At 51.0% G+C, this 18,437-nt stretch overlaps 9 protein-coding genes across 9 annotated transcripts; 5 read left to right on the forward strand and 4 right to left on the reverse strand.

The window, feature by feature from the left end:
- Nucleotides 1-267: 267 nt before the first annotated feature.
- Nucleotides 268-2,294, forward strand: trm6 (tRNA 1-methyladenosine methyltransferase subunit GCD10). Its single transcript, XM_025657267.1, has 2 exons — nt 268-489; nt 548-2,294. Exons 1-2 carry the CDS (start codon nt 404-406, stop codon nt 2,181-2,183), a joined length of 1,722 nt encoding a protein of 573 aa, XP_025512085.1. The 5' UTR covers nt 268-403; the 3' UTR covers nt 2,184-2,294.
- BO85DRAFT_523012 (replication factor C subunit 3) lies at nt 2,106-3,800 on the reverse strand. The gene is made up of 3 exons (XM_025665310.1): nt 3,574-3,800; nt 3,431-3,518; nt 2,106-3,359 (listed from the first exon to the last, which is right to left on the reverse strand). Exons 1-3 carry the CDS (start codon nt 3,708-3,710, stop codon nt 2,376-2,378), a joined length of 1,209 nt encoding a protein of 402 aa, XP_025512086.1. The 5' UTR covers nt 3,711-3,800; the 3' UTR covers nt 2,106-2,375.
- Nucleotides 3,801-3,978: 178 nt separating this feature from the next.
- BO85DRAFT_404350 (actin-related protein 2/3 complex subunit 3) lies at nt 3,979-5,300 on the forward strand. Its single transcript, XM_025657268.1, has 6 exons — nt 3,979-4,019; nt 4,088-4,133; nt 4,259-4,533; nt 4,629-4,741; nt 4,814-4,892; nt 4,946-5,300. The coding sequence occupies exons 1-6, from the start codon at nt 4,014-4,016 to the stop codon at nt 4,991-4,993; spliced, it is 567 nt and encodes a 188-aa protein (XP_025512087.1). The 5' UTR covers nt 3,979-4,013; the 3' UTR covers nt 4,994-5,300.
- Nucleotides 5,301-6,244: 944 nt separating this feature from the next.
- On the reverse strand, nt 6,245-7,838 carry BO85DRAFT_379523 (sugar porter family MFS transporter; the record flags this gene model as incomplete). The annotated part of the gene is made up of 4 exons (XM_025656345.1): nt 6,245-6,517; nt 6,573-6,905; nt 6,991-7,712; nt 7,760-7,838. The coding sequence occupies 4 exons, from the start codon at nt 7,836-7,838 to the stop codon at nt 6,245-6,247; spliced, it is 1,407 nt and encodes a 468-aa protein (XP_025512088.1).
- Nucleotides 7,839-9,052: 1,214 nt separating this feature from the next.
- Nucleotides 9,053-10,593, forward strand: BO85DRAFT_441639 (Clavaminate synthase-like protein; the record flags this gene model as incomplete). Its single annotated transcript, XM_025658812.1, has 3 exons — nt 9,053-9,086; nt 9,140-9,358; nt 9,416-10,593. 3 exons carry the CDS (start codon nt 9,053-9,055, stop codon nt 10,591-10,593), a joined length of 1,431 nt encoding a protein of 476 aa, XP_025512089.1.
- Nucleotides 10,594-10,817: 224 nt separating this feature from the next.
- On the reverse strand, nt 10,818-12,527 carry BO85DRAFT_379485 (hexokinase family protein; the record flags this gene model as incomplete). Its single annotated transcript, XM_025656341.1, has 2 exons — nt 10,818-12,027; nt 12,079-12,527. The coding sequence occupies 2 exons, from the start codon at nt 12,525-12,527 to the stop codon at nt 10,818-10,820; spliced, it is 1,659 nt and encodes a 552-aa protein (XP_025512090.1).
- Nucleotides 12,528-13,220: 693 nt separating this feature from the next.
- BO85DRAFT_404359 (zinc-binding alcohol dehydrogenase family protein) lies at nt 13,221-14,949 on the forward strand. The gene is made up of 5 exons (XM_025657269.1): nt 13,221-13,522; nt 13,577-13,599; nt 13,661-13,780; nt 13,845-14,404; nt 14,487-14,949. The coding sequence occupies exons 1-5, from the start codon at nt 13,400-13,402 to the stop codon at nt 14,690-14,692; spliced, it is 1,032 nt and encodes a 343-aa protein (XP_025512091.1). The 5' UTR covers nt 13,221-13,399; the 3' UTR covers nt 14,693-14,949.
- Nucleotides 14,487-17,184, reverse strand: BO85DRAFT_427981 (putative C6 transcription factor). Its single transcript, XM_025658187.1, has 4 exons — nt 16,867-17,184; nt 16,269-16,810; nt 15,146-16,219; nt 14,487-15,065 (listed from the first exon to the last, which is right to left on the reverse strand). Exons 1-4 carry the CDS (start codon nt 17,031-17,033, stop codon nt 14,791-14,793), a joined length of 2,058 nt encoding a protein of 685 aa, XP_025512092.1. The 5' UTR covers nt 17,034-17,184; the 3' UTR covers nt 14,487-14,790.
- Nucleotides 17,185-17,469: 285 nt separating this feature from the next.
- BO85DRAFT_427985 (SDR family NAD(P)-dependent oxidoreductase) lies at nt 17,470-18,376 on the forward strand. Its single transcript, XM_025658188.1, has 2 exons — nt 17,470-17,583; nt 17,648-18,376. Exons 1-2 carry the CDS (start codon nt 17,491-17,493, stop codon nt 18,320-18,322), a joined length of 768 nt encoding a protein of 255 aa, XP_025512093.1. The 5' UTR covers nt 17,470-17,490; the 3' UTR covers nt 18,323-18,376.
- Nucleotides 18,377-18,437: the final 61 nt, after the last annotated feature.

The following is an 18,437-nucleotide window of genomic DNA, read 5'->3' on the forward strand; positions in this document are numbered from 1 at the left end:
TTGGCGGTGGACCCCTGCCTGTTCTCCCGTTACCGCTGTTACCGCTATTTGGTGCGGGGATTCGCAATGTGGCTGCCTGCGATTACTGTATCGTATGGTTACGCCCCGCTGGCACCGCCACACTCTCCGCGTATTGTGCACCGCCACTTATAAATGACGTATAGTCACGGAACTGGGGAGGAACGATGATCCGCTGCTATACTCATTACATAAGCCGTGCATTATCGCAGTGGTGGAGGGTCCGTGCGCTATCGCAGAAAAAAGTAACGGAATTCAATTGCAATTAGAAGCTGCGACTTTGGTGGGGTTATTGGCTCAGGTCGCTTGAATTGACCTCTTCTTCTTTGCATAGAATGCGCTGATCCTTATTCTATTACATATCACTTGAAGCATCCCCGGCATCATGCATTCCTACGTGCGACCAAATCAATTCATCGCCTTCAAGCTCCCCTCCGAGGCGACGAGGATCCAGAAGGTCGTTCCCAATACGTATGCGCGCGACTTGCCAGCCCCTAAATAATTGCACAGTGCTAAGTACGTTGGATAGGCAAATCTCTCTAGGAAAATACGGTGCTTTCCCCGCCAACCAAATCATTGGCCGTCCCTTCTACCTGACGTTCGAGATCCACGAGACCCCCGGACAAGCTGATAGCACCTACCTTCGCATCGTATCGGCGGCAGAGCTTCACGCGGAATCCCTCATTACCGAGGGCGAAGGCGACGGCGATGATGTAGAGGTCAATGAAGATGGCACGCCGGTGCGGTCGAACCGCGAAACCATCGACGACCGGTCAACGCAAAAACTAACACTAGAGGAGATTCTGGCGCTGAAGAAGGAAAGTACCGGAGCGGGCAGGGAAATCATCGCGAAGCTGCTCGAGTCGCATCAGGCCTTGGATCAAAAGACAGCATTCTCACTGGCCAAGTATAAGCTACGGAAGGAGAAGAAGTACATGAAGCGGTTCACAGTGATTCCTCTGGATGTCAGTCTCCTGACGAACTACATGCTTGAGGACAAGGATGCAGCGCGGACTATGGAACTGCGCGACGAACTGATCGGCCTCATTGGGTGTTGGGGAAATGTGCATCACGGTGGTAGCACCTCTTTTGACGAGACTGTCACCTCGAAACCGAATGGTCGCTATCTGGTTGTCGATGATACGGGTGGTTTAGTCGTCGCAGCTTTGGCTGAAAGAATGGGAATCTTGTACCCTCACGATGGCGAGAACGACCAAGAACAACAGGATGCTATTGAGCGGCCTGCCGCAGTAGAAGCTGAAGAGGCAGAGAACGCCCAAGAGGGAGAGGAGCAAACCACGACGACCACCACACATCGCCCACCCCGTCGACCACAGATGTCCGCTTCAGGAAATACCATCACCCTTCTCCACGCCAACAAACAGCCCAACCTAAGTCTTCTGAAATACTTCGGCTACGAACAAGATAGTCCGAGCGACACACATCCCCTCTACACAAACCTCAAGACCGTCTCCTTCATGCAGCTGCTCGACCCTAACGCGGACAACATCTACTCCGAGGAACCGTCGGTAGTACCCGAAGAGGAGCTTGCCACGTACAAGGCCAGCAAGCGTAGCGCCTACCACCGCAAGCGCGGGCGGTGGATGCGCGTTCGCAGGGTAGTCGACGAAGCCCGGGCCGGCGGTTTTGACGGCCTCATTATCGCTTCCCTCATGAGCCCGACGAGTATCCTGAAGCACACTGTCCCATTGGTGGGAGGCTCAGCACCGATCACTATCTACTCGCCTACCATTGAACCCTTGACAGAGGTAATGGACTTGTACTCGACAGCGCGCAAGAACGCCTACATCGCCCGGAAGCGTGAGCTACAAGAACAGCAACAGGCCGACGGCCAGGATGAGTCTGGCAAGATGCACCCCGCACTGGAGGAGGAATACACAGTCGACCCTACCATGCTGCTTGCACCGACGCTGCAAACCTCCCGAGTACGCGTCTGGCAGGTCCTGCCTGGACGGACACATCCGTTGATGTCGGGACGTGGTGGTGCAGAAGGGTACATCTTCCACGGCATCCGGGTCATCCCGACGCAGCAGATCATTGAGGCGGCCGGAAATTCAGGCCGGAAGAGAAGAAAGGTGACCAAGGAGACGGAGACACCGACTGAGACGCAGACGGGCAGCGGGGATGTGGAGATGACGTCGTGACCTATCCTAGATTCAATTACCCTAACTGTAACATAGCCGACAATTGGCTTCAAAAGTATACCATGTGCACAACTACAACATGAGATAATGAATCCAGAAACGATGAGGAAGACATCCATCCGACAGCTCAACCGACTGTCTGGTATAGTAAATATCCGATATCATGACATTATAATCTTCTTTCGTAGAAATCTATTTCCCCATCAACTCACACCCATTCCTCACCACACCCACCAACCCACCAGTCTGCATCGTCTCCGACCCACCCCCAGCCAACCTCCACTCAATCTCCGCCAACCCTTCCAACCACGTAACTCTCGTCTGCGCGGGCACTTCCAACCTCTGCAACTGATCGCCCAACGCCGCGAGAATATCCGCCAACGCCAAGCCCTTATTCGCCTTGAGGGTATTAATGGTACTCAAACAGGACGTAACATCACTCGTAGCCAACAACGTCGTCATAATCTCCTCAATATCAGACGGATGAGGCGCCGCAATACAATCATAAATCGTCTCATTCGTAATGACCTCAGCCTCGGGCCTCCCCTTCGCATCCTGATCCTGATCCTGATCCTTGGGCGCATTCTTCATCGGCAACGGTATACTACTGGCAAAACAAGCCTGCAGGACATTCAACGCCCGTCGCATATCACCCTTACTCAGACGAACCAGACTATCCACCGCCTCCGGCTGAATATTCACCTCTTCCTTCTCAATCACAAGGTCCACTAATACACGGATATCCGCCTCTTTCAACGGACTGAAGCGGAACCGCGTACATCGGGACAAGAGCGCCGGGGAGAGCTTGTGTGTGTAATTGGCGATGATGCAGAAGCGCGTGTTGGCGGTGTATTTTTCCATGATGCGACGGAGGGCCATTTGTGCGGTGGCCGTCATGGCGTCGGCTTCGTCGAGGATGATGAGTTTGTAGGAGGCGAGGTTGGAGGAGGTGGAGGCGGATGTGGAGGATGAAGGTGCCATGGAGAAGATTTGTTTTGTGCTGGCAAAGGTCTTGATTTGTTCGCGGACGACATCGATACCGCGGTCGTCACTGGCGTTGAGTTCCAGGACCATTTGGCGCATGTTCTTTGCGCCGTAGATTCGGCGCGCGAGGGCTAAAATGGTGGATGTTTTGCCGGTTCCGGGGGGACCGTAGAGGAGGAGATGGGGGAGGCGCTGTTAAGGTGTTAGACTTGTGAGATTAGGGATATCATTGAGGGAATGAATTGGGGATTAGGGGGGTGTACGTTTGCTTCGACGAATTTGTTGATTGTTGCGAGAATGTCTTGGTGGCCGGACACATCTTCTAGGGTGTTGGGACGGTATTTCTCTACCCTATAGTCTTCCGTTAGAGATTATCATACTGCCTATACAAAGAGAGGGAATATACCAGGGGAGGTTATCTTGAGCTTCAACAGGCAGATCAGCTGCTACTCGCTTTGCCTTGCCATTTGTGTTGTCGGAGCTGAATTGGATAGCATTCTTGGATGGGACGTCCACGTCCATTGAATCTTTGTAGTCGGACATGATGTGTGTTTCAGAGGAGCGATGCACTCGATCTCTAAATAATAATGCAGAGCTCCAATCATATAAAAAGAGAGGGGAATCTGGTGAAATTGTAACTATTCGGAAATCACGAGAGACGCGTAGCGCGTAAAGAGGCTCGGGCCGGAAAATCTCCCCGCCCAGGAGCAGGACAGCGGCAGCTCCTGGACTGGCACGGGTGATGACATGCACCTCCGTCCCTCTCCCTATTGTATCTACCTATTTCCCTTCCTTAGACCGGCTCTAAGGACCACCACCACCCATTATATTTCCCTGCACCTCACAATGCCGGTACTATTCCTTTTCCTCTACCCATTCCGAGATATAACCCCCCGATAAATTGACTAATCCAATATCAGGCATACCACTCCATCTTCCTCGAGGATCGGGATGTCCCCGTAATAGGTACGGCCGCACTCCCCTCCCCGCCATACACCCACCTAGCTACCCCCCCATACAGCGAGAGCTACCTACACCATCCACTACAATCCACCACTCTCTCATCAACCCAACTAATCACCCATTGATAGGAAATTTCCCCATCCTCCCCCTCCGCACTCGCACCCGCGGCCCCGCATACACCCTCCCCCCGCTCCCGCCCACCGCCGACACCACCGATGTGCCCGCCGACAGCGAATCCTACGACTGCGTCGACGAGATCCTCTCCCTGTTCCGCGCAAATGTCCTGTTCCGTAACTTCGAGATCAATGGGCCCGCCGATCGCATGCTCATCTACGGCACCCTGTTCATCAGTGAATGCTTGGGGAAGGTGAAGCCCGGTATGGTGATGCGCGAGGCTGAGAAGGTATGCTTTGCTTGCCCTGGTTGTGCGGGGTTGTGGGGGATTGATGGTGGTGATAAATGATGTGACTGTGAAGTGCTAATGGGTATCATTTGCAGGCGTTGATCAACGCTGCGCTCGACCACTTTGCTATTCCCGGTGACGTGTCCTTCCCTCTGAACCAGGCGTTTGAGGCGCCCCGCGATCGCCAGGATGCGGAGACATTGAGACAGTATGTTAAATATCAAGCAGCCCATTTCGACCGGAGCCGATGTGTTAGACAGTGCTGATTGGTTTGCAATAGGTACCTCTCGCAAGTCAGGCAGGAAATTGCGATGCGGCTGCATGCGCGGTTATACCCCGGTGGTGTTGGGCCTTCCAAGGTATGTATCCATACCCTGCAATCATGGAGGGATCTAGGCTGACAAAAGTATAGTGGTGGCTGAGCTTCGCCAAGAGAAAGTTCATGGGAAAGAGCTTCTAAGGCGAATGACTGATAGATAGATGGATGTGCTTTTGTTTTTGCTGCCAAACTCAGCGTATGAACAAACTCTAAACTGGACTGTTAGCTGTTGTCCATGTCTAGTCATTTTTACTCTGTGTATATTTGAATCTGAAGCGTTTTGATCCGACTCTCGCTGCTTAGTTGGTGTCGTTCCTGATGTCGTTGGTGACGGGAGAAGCAGATGTAGAGTCCCACTGCGGGCAAGGGAGCCACAAGACCCCTGTTCAACCAGAGCCAGTTGATCCATGATAATGATATCAGAAGCCCTGTTCGACCGGAGCCAAATGTCCTAAAAGTGGCTTCCGTATTCCGGCTCCAGTCGAACAATATCCCTCCCGTTCTCTTACAAACGATCCTCCCAAGCCCCCAGCGCTATACAACCACACACCAGTTGCCCCCCAAAAACACCAGCACCAGCAACCAACAACACCCCTATTCAACCCCCTCTAAACCCCATACAACAAGTCCTTACATAACAACTACCACACCCCAAACCCAAATCTGTTCCTCAACTTTTACTACACCCCTCCCGCACCGCTCTGCTTTCCAGTCCGCATGGACATACTATAACTCCTTCTGACAAGGGTTTCGGCAACGAGGTGCTCAGATCCTTCGGATTCTTCGATGTCAACCTCACCAAGCATTTCAGCCGCTATTCAAGCCTTTACAAGACGCATGAATAAGAGGCAAAAGCGACAAGATGAGTCGGGGTAGAAGGGGGCAAGAGGGTCCTTTAGATGTTAGACACTACTATACTAGCCGAGATTAGTCCAAATCATATTTTTTTCTCATGCATATTTGCTTACCATAGGATTGTGCTGTCCTGCTGGGGACGACTGTCCAGATGATGATACGGGTGGATACATGTGTTAATGATGTGCTATTTGCGATGATAGGACATGATGTAGATAATTAGAGGAGGTCAGCTAGTCATGAGGCTCTGAGTCTGGGTAGTAGTATATGGTATTGATAGCCCTAGAACGGGGCAGACACCACCCCGGGCTGACAAGTGGTCATGTATCTATCTATCATTAAGTGTAAGATGTAGCTTATTTCAAGATTCACCCACTGTAAGCCCCAATTAGCGATGTGAATATAACATATCAATATTTTTGGCAGAATATAAACCACCAGTAAGGTCGCAGCGCTATTAATTATGCTTTTCTAATCGGCAGCTTCATTAAGACATGCATCCATCACGGCACGACCGGCAACCTTGGATATCACGGGCTATGCTGCTTCGTTATCCTCCCCCTTCTCAAACAACTCCTCAATACTCTCCAAACTCTTCCCCTTCGTCTCCGGCATCAGCACACATACCGCCACCGCCACAAGCGTCGAGAACCCATACAGGAAATACGGGCCTGACGGAGAGCGATGCAGGAACAACGGAGCAGTAAGAGTAACGATAAAGTTAACAATCCAATTAGCAAGCAGCTCTACCGCACATACCTTTGCCCGAAGTCGAGTGGGAATGATCTCTGAGGCGTAGATCTTGCCGACCTAAAGAGAACCACATCAATAAATCAATTTGTGCAACTCGAAGAACAGTACTCACCACAGCCCACGACCAGGAAAAGTTTGCCACAAAGATGAATATTAGCACCACCACGGCCCATTGAGCAGAGTGAGATTCGAGGGTGACAGCATCGTGGGTTGTGTGACCGTAACGGGCGTACAGTGCTCCAATAATGATGAAACAGATGGACATTGCTGATCCCCCGGTGATCAAGGGCTTGCGGCGCCCCCATCGGTCTACCCAGATCTGGGCGGGGATGGTGAAGACCAACATCACAATACCGATGATGCCAGATGACAGGAAGGAGGCCTTGGTGGACGTAAAACCCGCTTGTTGAAAGAGGATAGGTGCATAGTATAGGACAACGTCGATCTGCAGTGAGTTAGTCCAGTGTCCAGGAGGCCCGGTCGAGAACCATGAGGGCATTGGGAGCGAAGCGGGACGAAGCTGAAATTACCCCTGTCAATTGCTGAAAAGTCATAAGAAACACTCCAAGGGATGTACGACCAATGTACTTCCGACCAAAGATCTCCGCCATACTAGCGGTCGGTCGCCGCTGGTCAGACTGCAGACTGTCCTGAATCTCCCGTAGCTCGTCGTCCACCGTAGATTCAGGGCGCAGTTCACGCAAAACTTGACGTGCATCTTCGTTGCGGCCGACCTGCACCAGCCACCGAGGCGAGAATGGAAGCAGAAGCATCACAACCGACAGCACCGCAGCCATGATGGCCTGGATAATAAACGGCACCCTCCATGACATGCTGCCACTGAGATACTGTGTCCCATAGGTGATAAAGTACCCCGCCATAATGCCAAAAACCACGTAGAGCTGAAGTGAGCAAGCCACCACGCCCCGCACATCTGCAGGGGCTATCTCCACCAGGTACACGGTGGTGACGGAAATGGCTTGGCCCATGCCGACCCCGGTAATCAGGCGGGCCACGATCAGGCTAGCGAAATTAGGCGAGCAGGCGGATATTATGGTTCCTGCCAGTGAGAGCAGACTGCCGATGAGAATTCCGTACTTTCTCGAGATGCGGTCCGAGACATGGCCACTCGCCAGAGAGGATGCGGATGACGAAAGGAGGATACAAGCGACGTAAACACCCTGCTGAGTAGACGATAATCGGCCAATAGAGGATTCAAATTGAGGCATTTGCGTGACCGGACCAATCGAACCTGGAAGTGTGAGTTTCGGGGCCATGGCGTGAGGGAAGTGAACAGACCTGTGTCCAGGCCATACAAGAGCCCGGCCAGGGCGACATGGCCAGCAATGAGGAAAACCTTCCCCTTGGGCGAAACCATCGGATGAGACTGGTGCGGTTGAAAGAGAGCGAGACGGAAATAGATGTTTTGACTGAGGAAGAAGACGATTTGAAGCGACCTCCTTTTTGCATGGGCTTCATTTACCCCCTCTCTAAGGTAGCATCGCGTAAGTTGCTCTCAGACAACACGGAATGGTCGCCGGCGTCGGAGTTGCGAGGACAGTCATTTGCGGTCTGGAATAATACCCCGGTAATTGAGAGTGACTCTGATAGGATAGTGCAGCAATATATGCATGTTGTGCGCAGCATGATCGACCCCGAGCGGTCAGATCAGGGCCTCAGTGAGGTGGGATCACCGTTGGATTTAGATTGCAGCTTCAGCCCGAGACACCAAAGGCGGGGAGGTAGTGCAGCCCAGCCACCAATCATCCCTAGGAATGACTCGAATTGAATCTAAGTTGAGGTTACATTCACTCACATGCTGCCTCTAGCGCTTATGCTGATCACTGCTCGCCATATGGGCCAACCCTGTGCACAGTCACACCTATCGCTGGGCACCGAGCCGGCCTCGCGAGTCTTCAGGGCCAGTCTCCTTGCGTACATGCGACTTGAAATGCAATTGTCACAGGCGAAATAAGCGGGTGCGACCCACGAGCCTCGTAATCCAGGACGTTGCGTACCCGTTCTGGTAACACGCATCTGATTGACTAGAACTATACCTTCAATAGCAGGTCTTACTCATCTCGGTCAGTAAAGACCACCAAACGCAGGGGTTTATCGACGTAATTGTATCGGGATCGCCGCCTCATGTAGGAACGCGAGGAAGACATTGGCGCACCGGGTAGTCCACGATGTAACTAGCGGCGACCAGGGTACGCAAGCCGAATATGCAATGTTGCATTGTCGCAATATAGCGCCCTGAACGGGAAACAGTTTTATAGGTCATCCGCACGCGCGAGCTGATGCCCAGACATAATGTTTACCTCGTATGGACAAGTGTACTGACCGGGATTTGACGCAACACTTGCCGTCGGCTAATTTTTCGCTAATGAAAACCACAGCTAGATGGTCTCGCCAGTGAAGGACCAAGGGGATTCCAGTGTTGACGACGGCGAAATTCGTAAAGCCAGTGAATGCATGAGGATCGCCGAGCTGAAAGCTCCAAGTATTTAAGGGCCTTGGTTCCTTCACTACCGAGCAGTTTGTAGGAACCCTCAAAGCAGAGAGAAAAGAGTCTCTGAACGGATTATAGCCATGGATATCAAAAAGTGCGGTCTGGGTGCGAATGGTATGTTTGTCTTTCACTGAAATTCTTACCATCTAGTTGACGTGCCATTCCAGTCCCAACCTTCTATGACCCATCTGACATCGAGTCCATCCGTGCCTCTGTCTTCAATAATGGTATAGCATTTGTGGAGGGGTGTGAGGAAGAGGCCTTGGTAGGTCTTGCTCACCAACTGGGACAAGTCGTGAGACCGCGGAATGAGGAAACACCCGGCAGTGGTGTAAGTCGAATTCGATTTGCATCAGACTTGGTGGGAAAGGGATACAGCTCTGAAGGTTTGTCCATAGAACGAGATTAGTTTAGCAGGTCGTAGACTGACGTACTGATCACAGAGCTATTCTTCCATACCGATCGCAGCGGATGGGACGAACCCCCGCGCATTTTGATGTCAACTCTTCGCTCCCAATCAGAATCCGGGGGCGAGTCATTGCTGGTTGACGGCCAGAATGTACTCAACGCTCTCAGGCAACATGATGAGGATCTGTACAACCTGTTCACTAATTCAAAGCATACCAGCTTCCGTGCTGACGATGGAACGTTCGTGCCACGGGCCATGGTCGACAGAGAGACGGGAATCTTTCGTTTCCGGTTCGATGACGGCATCCAGATGTCGGCATCTATGGTTGTTGGCTTCGCCAAGCTGCAGGATATCATCTATCAGCATGCCTATTTTGTGTCCCTGCGACCCGGTCAGGGTTATGTGCTAGATAACCACCGGTACCTGCATGGGCGAGCCTCCTTCACTGGTTCACGGGAGTTGTTACGAGTCCTTGTCAGGCCCTTCTCCCCACCTGGTGAGAAGGTAATATTGTTTGACATCGACGGCACACTCTGTCGGTCAGAGGCACTCAGCATTGATGCATATTATTCCTGTGTGAGTGACATCGTGGGAAAGGACATCAATCATGCAAATACCCCGGTCAACTTGCACGGACGAACCGATCTTGGCCTACTGCACGACATCCTGGATTATCACCAAGTAGCCAGGAAGGATCGGGTAGTAGAGGAATTCCTCAAACTCCACCCACAGTATCTGGAGCGTTCTTTGTCCAAGGGTCTTCCATCGGTGATATGCCCCGGCGCACAGGAAATGCTCAGCTGGTTGATTAGGGAGGATGAGAGCTCCAGGCAACCGAGGTTCCAGTTGGGCCTGATCACTGGCAATTCTCGTCCAAACGCCTTGCTGAAACTCCGTGGGGCGGGAATTGACACCAGTATATTCGACCTTGACATCTCTTCATTTGGGGACAGCCACCATAATCGACTATCATTGTTTCAAGATTCCCTCTCCAGATTGCAGGTCCGCTTTGGCTCTCATATACGCGCAAAAGATGTTCTAGTTGTTGGAGACACGCCCCTCGATGTGGAATGTGCGAAGCAAGCTGGTTGCTCAGTCGTGGCCGTTGCGACAGGGAACTATAAAATGGAGGAGCTGGCTTCGCTGAAGCCAAATTTCTGCTGCAGTCAGCTGACTGAAACGAAGGAATACCTTCTGCAGGCGGCCTTTTAGGTGCTACTGCCAGTGTCAATAACTATCTTTCACACGCACATTATGAAAAGGCCACACACTTTGTATCGCAGGTGATTAGAACAGAATATCGGAGTGCAAGGTAGAAAAAAGCCTCATTCGCCCCAATATAAATATGTATAGGCTGTAAACACTCCATATTGGTCGAAAGTATCAATAATTATATTTCATATTGTTCTCGGGTGGCCTTCGAATGGTGATTCCACCTAAATGCGCTCTGATTCCAAGGACGAGCCAATTATTTCCTGGATTTCTCCGGCCGCAGTACCAGCCAGAACGCCCACTCCAACTATTCCACCATCGCTGGCCTCGCGAAGGAAGACACTCTTCCCTTCACCCTGTGGTCCAGCACTGAGAATCAAGCGGTCAATATGTCGCTGAATTCGGTCCTTGTAGTGAGGGTAGTGCTGGATCACACCACCAGACACGGCCACAACCAGCTCTTCTGGCCCTTTTTGCCAACCGGGTATCACTGCTTTGCAATCTGACACTGTATCGTTCTGAGTGCTTCTCAATTTGCCTGGTTTGGGATTTTCATCATCCGTTTCTAACTGTGCTGTGCTCTTCAAATTTACCTCGCCAGTGCATGCTAAAAGACCAACCGTCGCTGCAGCAACCAAGGCAGATGATCTCTCCTGGACTGCCGCAGCGATTATTTGAATATGTCCAGCGAAGTCGGGGGTCCACATCCAGTCACTCGAGGATGGTGACGGGAGGTGGTTTGACAGTGCCACAGCCAGATGTTCGTTTGAAGAGCTCGAAGCCACCACAAGCGACAGAAATTCTGTAGATAGTGAGTTCCTTTCGACCAATTTCTCTGGCAATGAAAACTTTGGGATCTTCTTGACTCCGTGAAACCAATCATAAGAGATTATGCGGACGAGCTCGCCAATGTAACGGCCACCAACCATATACTCCAGTGGCTGGAAGCCGGGACGGTTGGAATGTTCTTCCAGTTCAGCATCCCACTTGGTTACGATACCGAGCTTCTCCAAAGGTCCGGTTGCTCCGTGGAGGGTCCATTCAGTCGAAACGACGGTTTCATCCGCTTCTGGCTGCTTTTCTCGGATATGGGCCACTTTCGATTCCTGTAGGTCAGTAAGTTTCATGGGAATAGCAGAGTTACAGCCGGCGCCGACGATGAGCCCCATGACAACTCGAGTATTGGGAAGGGCCCTTATCGAGTATGCCAAAGAGGCTAATGTAGCGACCGTATCATTGGTCATGACCGTGACCTTCAACTTCGGTAGACAGTAAGTCTTGCGACGCTTAGTGGGCATGTCACCTGAGTCCTGAACAGACCGCCGGGTGTGACATTCATATCCATCCAGCAAGGCTTGGTGGAGATTCAGGGAAGAGCTCAAGGCGAACCCCTTGCCTGTGGGCATAAGAATGGCCTCATTGAGGAACTTTTGCCTGCGATCAGTTAACCCCATACCACGCAAATTAAATCGGCAGGAAACGAACTTAGTGGGAAAACAGAAAGAAATTCCCATGATGAGCTCCTGTGGCGGATCGCCTTTAGAGTTGGCGAGATCATCCGCGATGACTTCGGCAATGCAGTCACCAATCCAGGCGAATAAGGACTGGGCTTGGTCACGTCGGAGCCGCTCTTCGATGGGCCATGCCTTCTCCAGGGTTCGTCTTACATGAGGTTGCCTTCCGACTGGCTGATGTCCCAGCAGGTCAATGAAGGCGACCCGGAGATAGGAGAGGCCGAGGTAGACAGCCAGATAGCGACCGGTTTCATGGCCGGTGGGCAACCGGGTGATGGCGGTGGGGAAGAACTGCTCCGATGAGCTGGCAGCCAGCTCCCGATATGTGTGTGACAGACGATGGGAGAGGTCATAGAGTGTGTCGTGATCTATACGGAGGGGATGCAGGAACTCTTGGAGATCAGGATCCAACTTTCCCATCTTGGCGGATGGTTCCTTGCCCTGGGGAGGTTGCAAGGGTAATCAACTCACTATCTACTAGTAGTAGTTATTGAGTAGTTATTAATGGATGGAAGGAACCAAGGCGGGCGGCGGGGACGAGCCGCCGGTGCGTGGCTCTTGCTCGATTCCCCGTGGCTCTTGGCCGCTGTTGTTCCACGGGTCTCCATGCAAGGGGCAATTCTTTGTATAAACGGAAATAAATACTGCGCAGATACTTTATGCTGGGTTTTATGTACTGGAAATAAGTGACAGGGTAGAAATTATTCTTAGAGTCTGGAGAGTGCCTCCTCGACACTTCATTCTCGTGAATTTCTCCCAGCCCTGGGATGCCCAACAGATCGCAAATCTTATCAATCATGACATTATTCTATACTATGGCGAGAGTTGCAGGTGATTAGCGTCAATTTATTACCAGAGACTAAATTTGGGGAACTTTGTATAATAGTAGGGTAGTCTCTATGATAGTATCTAGCGTGTTGTATGCGTGGGTACTCTATCTTGGTCTGATTTATAGAGATGCAGGTGAAGGCTTCAACTACTATCAGTTAATAGGAACAATATTAAGTCAGATGTTGTTTAAATAACTAGTTAATTAGTACTGGCTCATATGAGTAATCTGCGGGATGGATGGAAGCCTGAAGATTTCATCCAAGCCATTTAAGTCCGAGTAAGCACCGGTGCCCCTCAGACCGCGGAATCTGACAGGAAGCACTCTCCTTTCGTCTACATAAGAGAAAAGAAAGCTTCAACGTTGAGATCATAAAAGATTTGCGAATTTCTCGTCTGTATCAGCGGCCTCCCCTTCCAAAGTTATCCCAACAATCTATCATCTACTCTCCAGCCCTCACAAGATGACACAAAACAGAGCTGCCTGGATTCCAGCTCCTACTGAGCATCCGTTCACTGTCCAAGAGGCCCCATATCCTACACCAGGACCCGGAGAGATTGTGGTCAAGAATGCTGCTATTTCTATTGTGCGATCAGTCCACCAAATTCATTGATCTCAGCTAATGTTCTGTTCTCGCTAGAATCCCGCTGATTGGAAAATTCAGTACGAATGAACTTTAACAGCTATCACGCAGCATGTAATCAATCTAATCATTCATCTATAGAACATATGGCGCACCTTGGCTGAAAAACTGGCCATTTGTTCTGGGCACAGATGTCGCTGGAGTGGTGGTTGATGTAGGCCCTGATGTGGTCCGCTTCACCAAAGGTCAGCGCGTTGTTGCGTAAGTACTGTGGCCAGTCGCATTGAAAGTGTCTAGTAGCGAGACTTGCTAATTTTGGTCATAGGTATTGCCACTGTCTAGGAACCGGGGTTCCCGCCAACTCAGGATTCCAGCTATACACCTTGGTAAAGGAAACCACCGTAGCAGGAATCCCAGACTCAATCACCTTTGAGGGAGCCTCTGTCCTACCGCAGGCTATCTCGACTGCTGCAGCAGGTCTATTCCTCAAAGAAAGCCTCGATCTACCCATCCCCCCTCCTACTGGTGTGAAACCGACAGGCAAATCCATTATTATCTGGGGTGGCGCGTCGTCGGTTGGCGCAACAACAATCCAACTCGCAGTAGCAGCAGGTCTAACAGTGATCACAACTGCATCGGCCCATAACCATGAGTTGGTAAAGTCTCTTGGTGCAACTGCTGTTTTTGACTACAAGTCTCCTACTGTCGTTGACGATGTTGTCAATGCGCTCACTAATACTGAGTTCATTGGTGTCTACGATGCCATTTCTGAACCTACGAGTCTTGGAATGGTGCGTGCGGTTCTGGACCAGTTGAACGCAGATGTTAAGACTATATGTGTTATACCTTATGATGAACCTACGGAGTCGTTTGCTCCTATTTTCAGTAAGGCTCCTTGTTATAACATCCCTATGATTTTTCGCTCATCTTCACTACATGGAGCTAGTACTGATATGCTATCCTTTAGTTAGTTCCAATTTCCTGACATTCGACTCAAACAAACATGTCGCGGAGGGTAATTGGAAGCACTTTGTCTTCGGAGCCCTGGAGAACGGACGCCTTCAACCAAAGCCGGACCCTGACGTGGTTGGAAAGGGACTGGAAAAGGTCCAGGAAGCTGTTGACATCTTAAAGAAGGGCGTCTCGGCTAAGAAAATTGTTGTCACTCTGTGATCGTCGAGATGCCATCAAATTACTATGGAAGTCTTTTGACGCAGCTTGCACTATACAGTAGATAAGAGTTATTGACAAGTCGAAGAATATATTAGGGTCTACCCAGGAATAGATGAGCCAGGAGCACCCTGTCCCCGCTCCTCAGAATAATTGTCGAAGAAGTTCTGAATCATCAATCCACCCGCCGCGTCGAGAAATTCGGCATTAAATGAGCCAGGGGCATATCCAGACATGTTATCATCTAGCCCTAATGTATTAGGTTTGAACGTTTGTTGGTCGTTCGTAGGGAACCAGAGGGCCCGGAAAGACCCCGGTAGCTGGCTGGAAGCATAGGGAGCCATGTCGCTAGGAACGGCGATTCCATGACCGTGCTCTACCGCATGTCAGCCACGTTCACCGGTGTGCAAGAGTACTTAATCTTCTTGAGGAGAGTAGAAAGTGGTGGGGTCATACCAAGTATATTTTGGAGCACGTCTCTAGCTCGCAGGGCCATATCATGGGAAGAACCCAGACTCCCCAAACAGTTCACCGCACGCTGTATTTGACATTTCCATGTCTGCGCCAAGCTATGTGCTGGCTCGTAGATATAACACGTCGCTTGGACAAAGCTGGCCGTTAGCAGCCAGCAGGTTGCATACCACGTCAGGCCGCGGCGGCGGTTGCTCGTTGACTCGAGAAAGCTGCAGATGGAAGCAACACACTCGTCTGCCGCGGTGAGACAGGCGGCGACTGGACCTGTAGGGGTGGCCAACTCGGATTTAGCTGCGATACTTTGGAAGAGAAAAGGGCGGTTGATAACGATGCGTAGGTGGAAAGAACGCCATAGAAGCACTCGACGCGGGATGTCGAAGCGTGGCTCTAGAGGAACGCTGAGCCCAAAGTGGGGCGGTAGCTCATGGTACCATGTGTGAATACGCTGCTCTAAATCCGCGGCTTTTTGTTGAGTAGGTAAATGATGCGTTAGCAGCTCTACCTGAACGACATTGGCAATCTTTGCGAGATTCACTTGCGCTATGAGGCAAGACGTGATAGTTGGGCCGGTGCCACATTCAGGAAGTTCATCCATGTCTACTGCAAGATCGTGGTCATCGACATTAGCTGGTAGATGAACATTCACCCCAACAAGCGAGACGGCTGGTCGGCCAAGGGTCAGCTGGACGCCTGAGACGAATATAAAGAGTGTCCACCAGACGCGTCGGCGGATCTCCATCGTGAAAGGGGAGGTACTAGGCATGCCAAATTCCCGGTGCAAGCCTATGGCAAGTGCCATACTCCATCCTATACCTATCACGATAAAAGCAGCATTTGGCTTGTTGCGTTTCTGCATGTAGTTCGCCATGAGGACTATCGCTTGCACATAACTGAGAGATCCTTTCTCAAGAACATCCATTGACAAATGCTTGCGTGCTTCTTTGAAAAATGGTATATCCACTTTGGTGCCTTGCGAATCTCCGACGAAAGCACCAATGGCGAGTACGATATTGTACAAGATGGGCCAAGAACCATCGCGTGGCTTTGCTAGGGCACCTGCTCGTGGTTAGACATTCGCTTATTGATTGTTGTGACGAAGAGCTACCTGAGACCCTAGCACGAAAGGTTCCCTCATGCAAGATGGGATATGCGGGATGATAGATAGCAAAATAGTCATCAAGATAGCGGAGTACATCTGCTCGTCTCTGCTGTGCAGTGCAGATGGTGCCACCATCCATGTCGTCATCAAGGCAAGACAACGGGCTGAAGCTAGTAAGTGGTAAATATAGTGGAAGTGACTGGAGGAATTTGAGGGCTGCTATGCCAGACTGTGGCCCTGTATAGCCGGCCTTGTGCGGGTCGACCGTCAAAAAGCCCATGCCGTCGGTAGAGTTGTCAAACTCCTGGGACTCGTCGAACTCGTAGTCTTCGGCGTTGCTGGGTTCTGCAAAACTAGCAGGAGGCTGCTCCGTTGCATGAGTAACCTCGCTGAGGTGCTTCTGTCTCTGTGGGCCTTGCTGGATAGCGGTGATAGAGTCGTGTTGAGAGCGAACGGTTTGAAGTGCATCCTGGAGATCAACTGATGGAAGATAGATGGCCCATGCCCGTTCCATGTCAGCTCTCAAGCGCTCTAACTCATGAAGACGTCTATATGAATCAGCATTGATGAGGCAACCGAATTTGAAGCTATTTGATAGGCCAACCTTTGCAGAGTAGAAAGACGTTGGGATGGTGAGGAGTAACGACATGATTTGGCATCCCGACGACAGTTGTTGCAATTTTCGTTGCCAGAGCAGCGTATCTTGCGTCGCTTGCATTCATCACAAGCAAAGGTCTTCCGAAGAATACGTCGAGACTGAGAGATGTCCATTTCCACGGGTGTAGTTCAAGGGAAGAGTGAAGAAGTCAATCGTGGCGAACGGAGATTTCCCCGGGCGACGCCAAGACGGCTCCCCGCAGAGTCCGGGGATACCGACATCTACCTCGACAACGTTGTTCAATGCGGATTCGATATGAGTCCTTATCGTGAAAAGTACACGTATTGTCTATGAGGCATTAAGTTCAAGATTGGCAGTCTATACGACATGCAGAGGAAGCTACGTGGCAAAAGGTAACGGTTTACCGATCCGGCATCCACTCATCGGTACCCGGAAATAGCCCCGATGCGCGACGGCGATAGATCCGTTGCTCTCTGCACGGCTCGGACCCAATGACATATTGCAGATTTCGGACGATCATGCAGGCCATTTAAACAATGAAACCGCTGGGAAGACCCGGCTGCATCAGTCTTCAGTACTCGATTCACACACAATCTGAAAATACCCATCATGTCTCTCGAAGGAAAAGTTGCGATTGTCACCGGCGGAGCGCGCGGAATCGGCGCCGGCATCGTCCGCAGTTTGAGTGAACAGGGTGCAAAGGTAATTAGCAGCAAATTTTACCTGTCCGCAATAAAAATAAATGATCTTGACATAATCGGGCTAGGTGGCATTCAACTACGTCTCCCCATCTTCGCACGAAGCCGCAAATGCGCTTATCGAATCGCTCCGGCAAGACAACCATGAAGCCGTTGCAGTTCAAGCCGACATCACCGACCCAAATGCCCCGAAGGTGATCATACAAGCAGCACTTGATGCTTTCCAGACAGACCGAATTGATATCCTTGTGAACAACGCTGGCGCGGGTGACAACCGGCCGCTGGAAGAAGTGACCATGGAAAGCTACATGCACCTGATGGACGTCAACGTGCGAGCGGTGGTCTTCATGACACAAGCTATACTTCCATACATACCCCGCGGCGGTCGGATTATCAATTTGTCGTCTATATCTTCTAGGGGCGGTTATGCCACCCAGTCTGTGTATGCAGCCAGTAAAGCAGCAGTGGAGGGTCTCACACGGGTGTGGGCAACAGAACTTGGTCATAAATACGGAGTAACCGTGAATGCGGTCAATCCCGGCCCTGTTGATACAGATATGTATCAGGCAGCTGGAGAAGTGCATTTGAAGCGGATGGAGGAGCAGAACAAGAAGGTCCCGGCTGGGCAGCGATGTGGAACCGTGCAAGATATCGGGGACATCGTGTCGTTCTTGGCTGAAGAGAGGTCCCGATGGGTGACGGGAGATGTGATATGCGCTAATGGTGGGATGTTGTATATTTAGACAGAGCCTTATTTACTCAGACAGAGTATAAATAGACTTGATTATTTATTTATGGTTTCTGACTGATCATCTTTTGCCTTAGAGCTACAGGCTAACATCTTCGAGCTCGATACTA

This window comes from Aspergillus piperis (assembly GCF_003184755.1).
Source record: "Aspergillus piperis CBS 112811 unplaced genomic scaffold BO85scaffold_20, whole genome shotgun sequence".
NCBI lineage: Eukaryota > Fungi > Ascomycota > Eurotiomycetes > Eurotiales > Aspergillaceae > Aspergillus > Aspergillus piperis.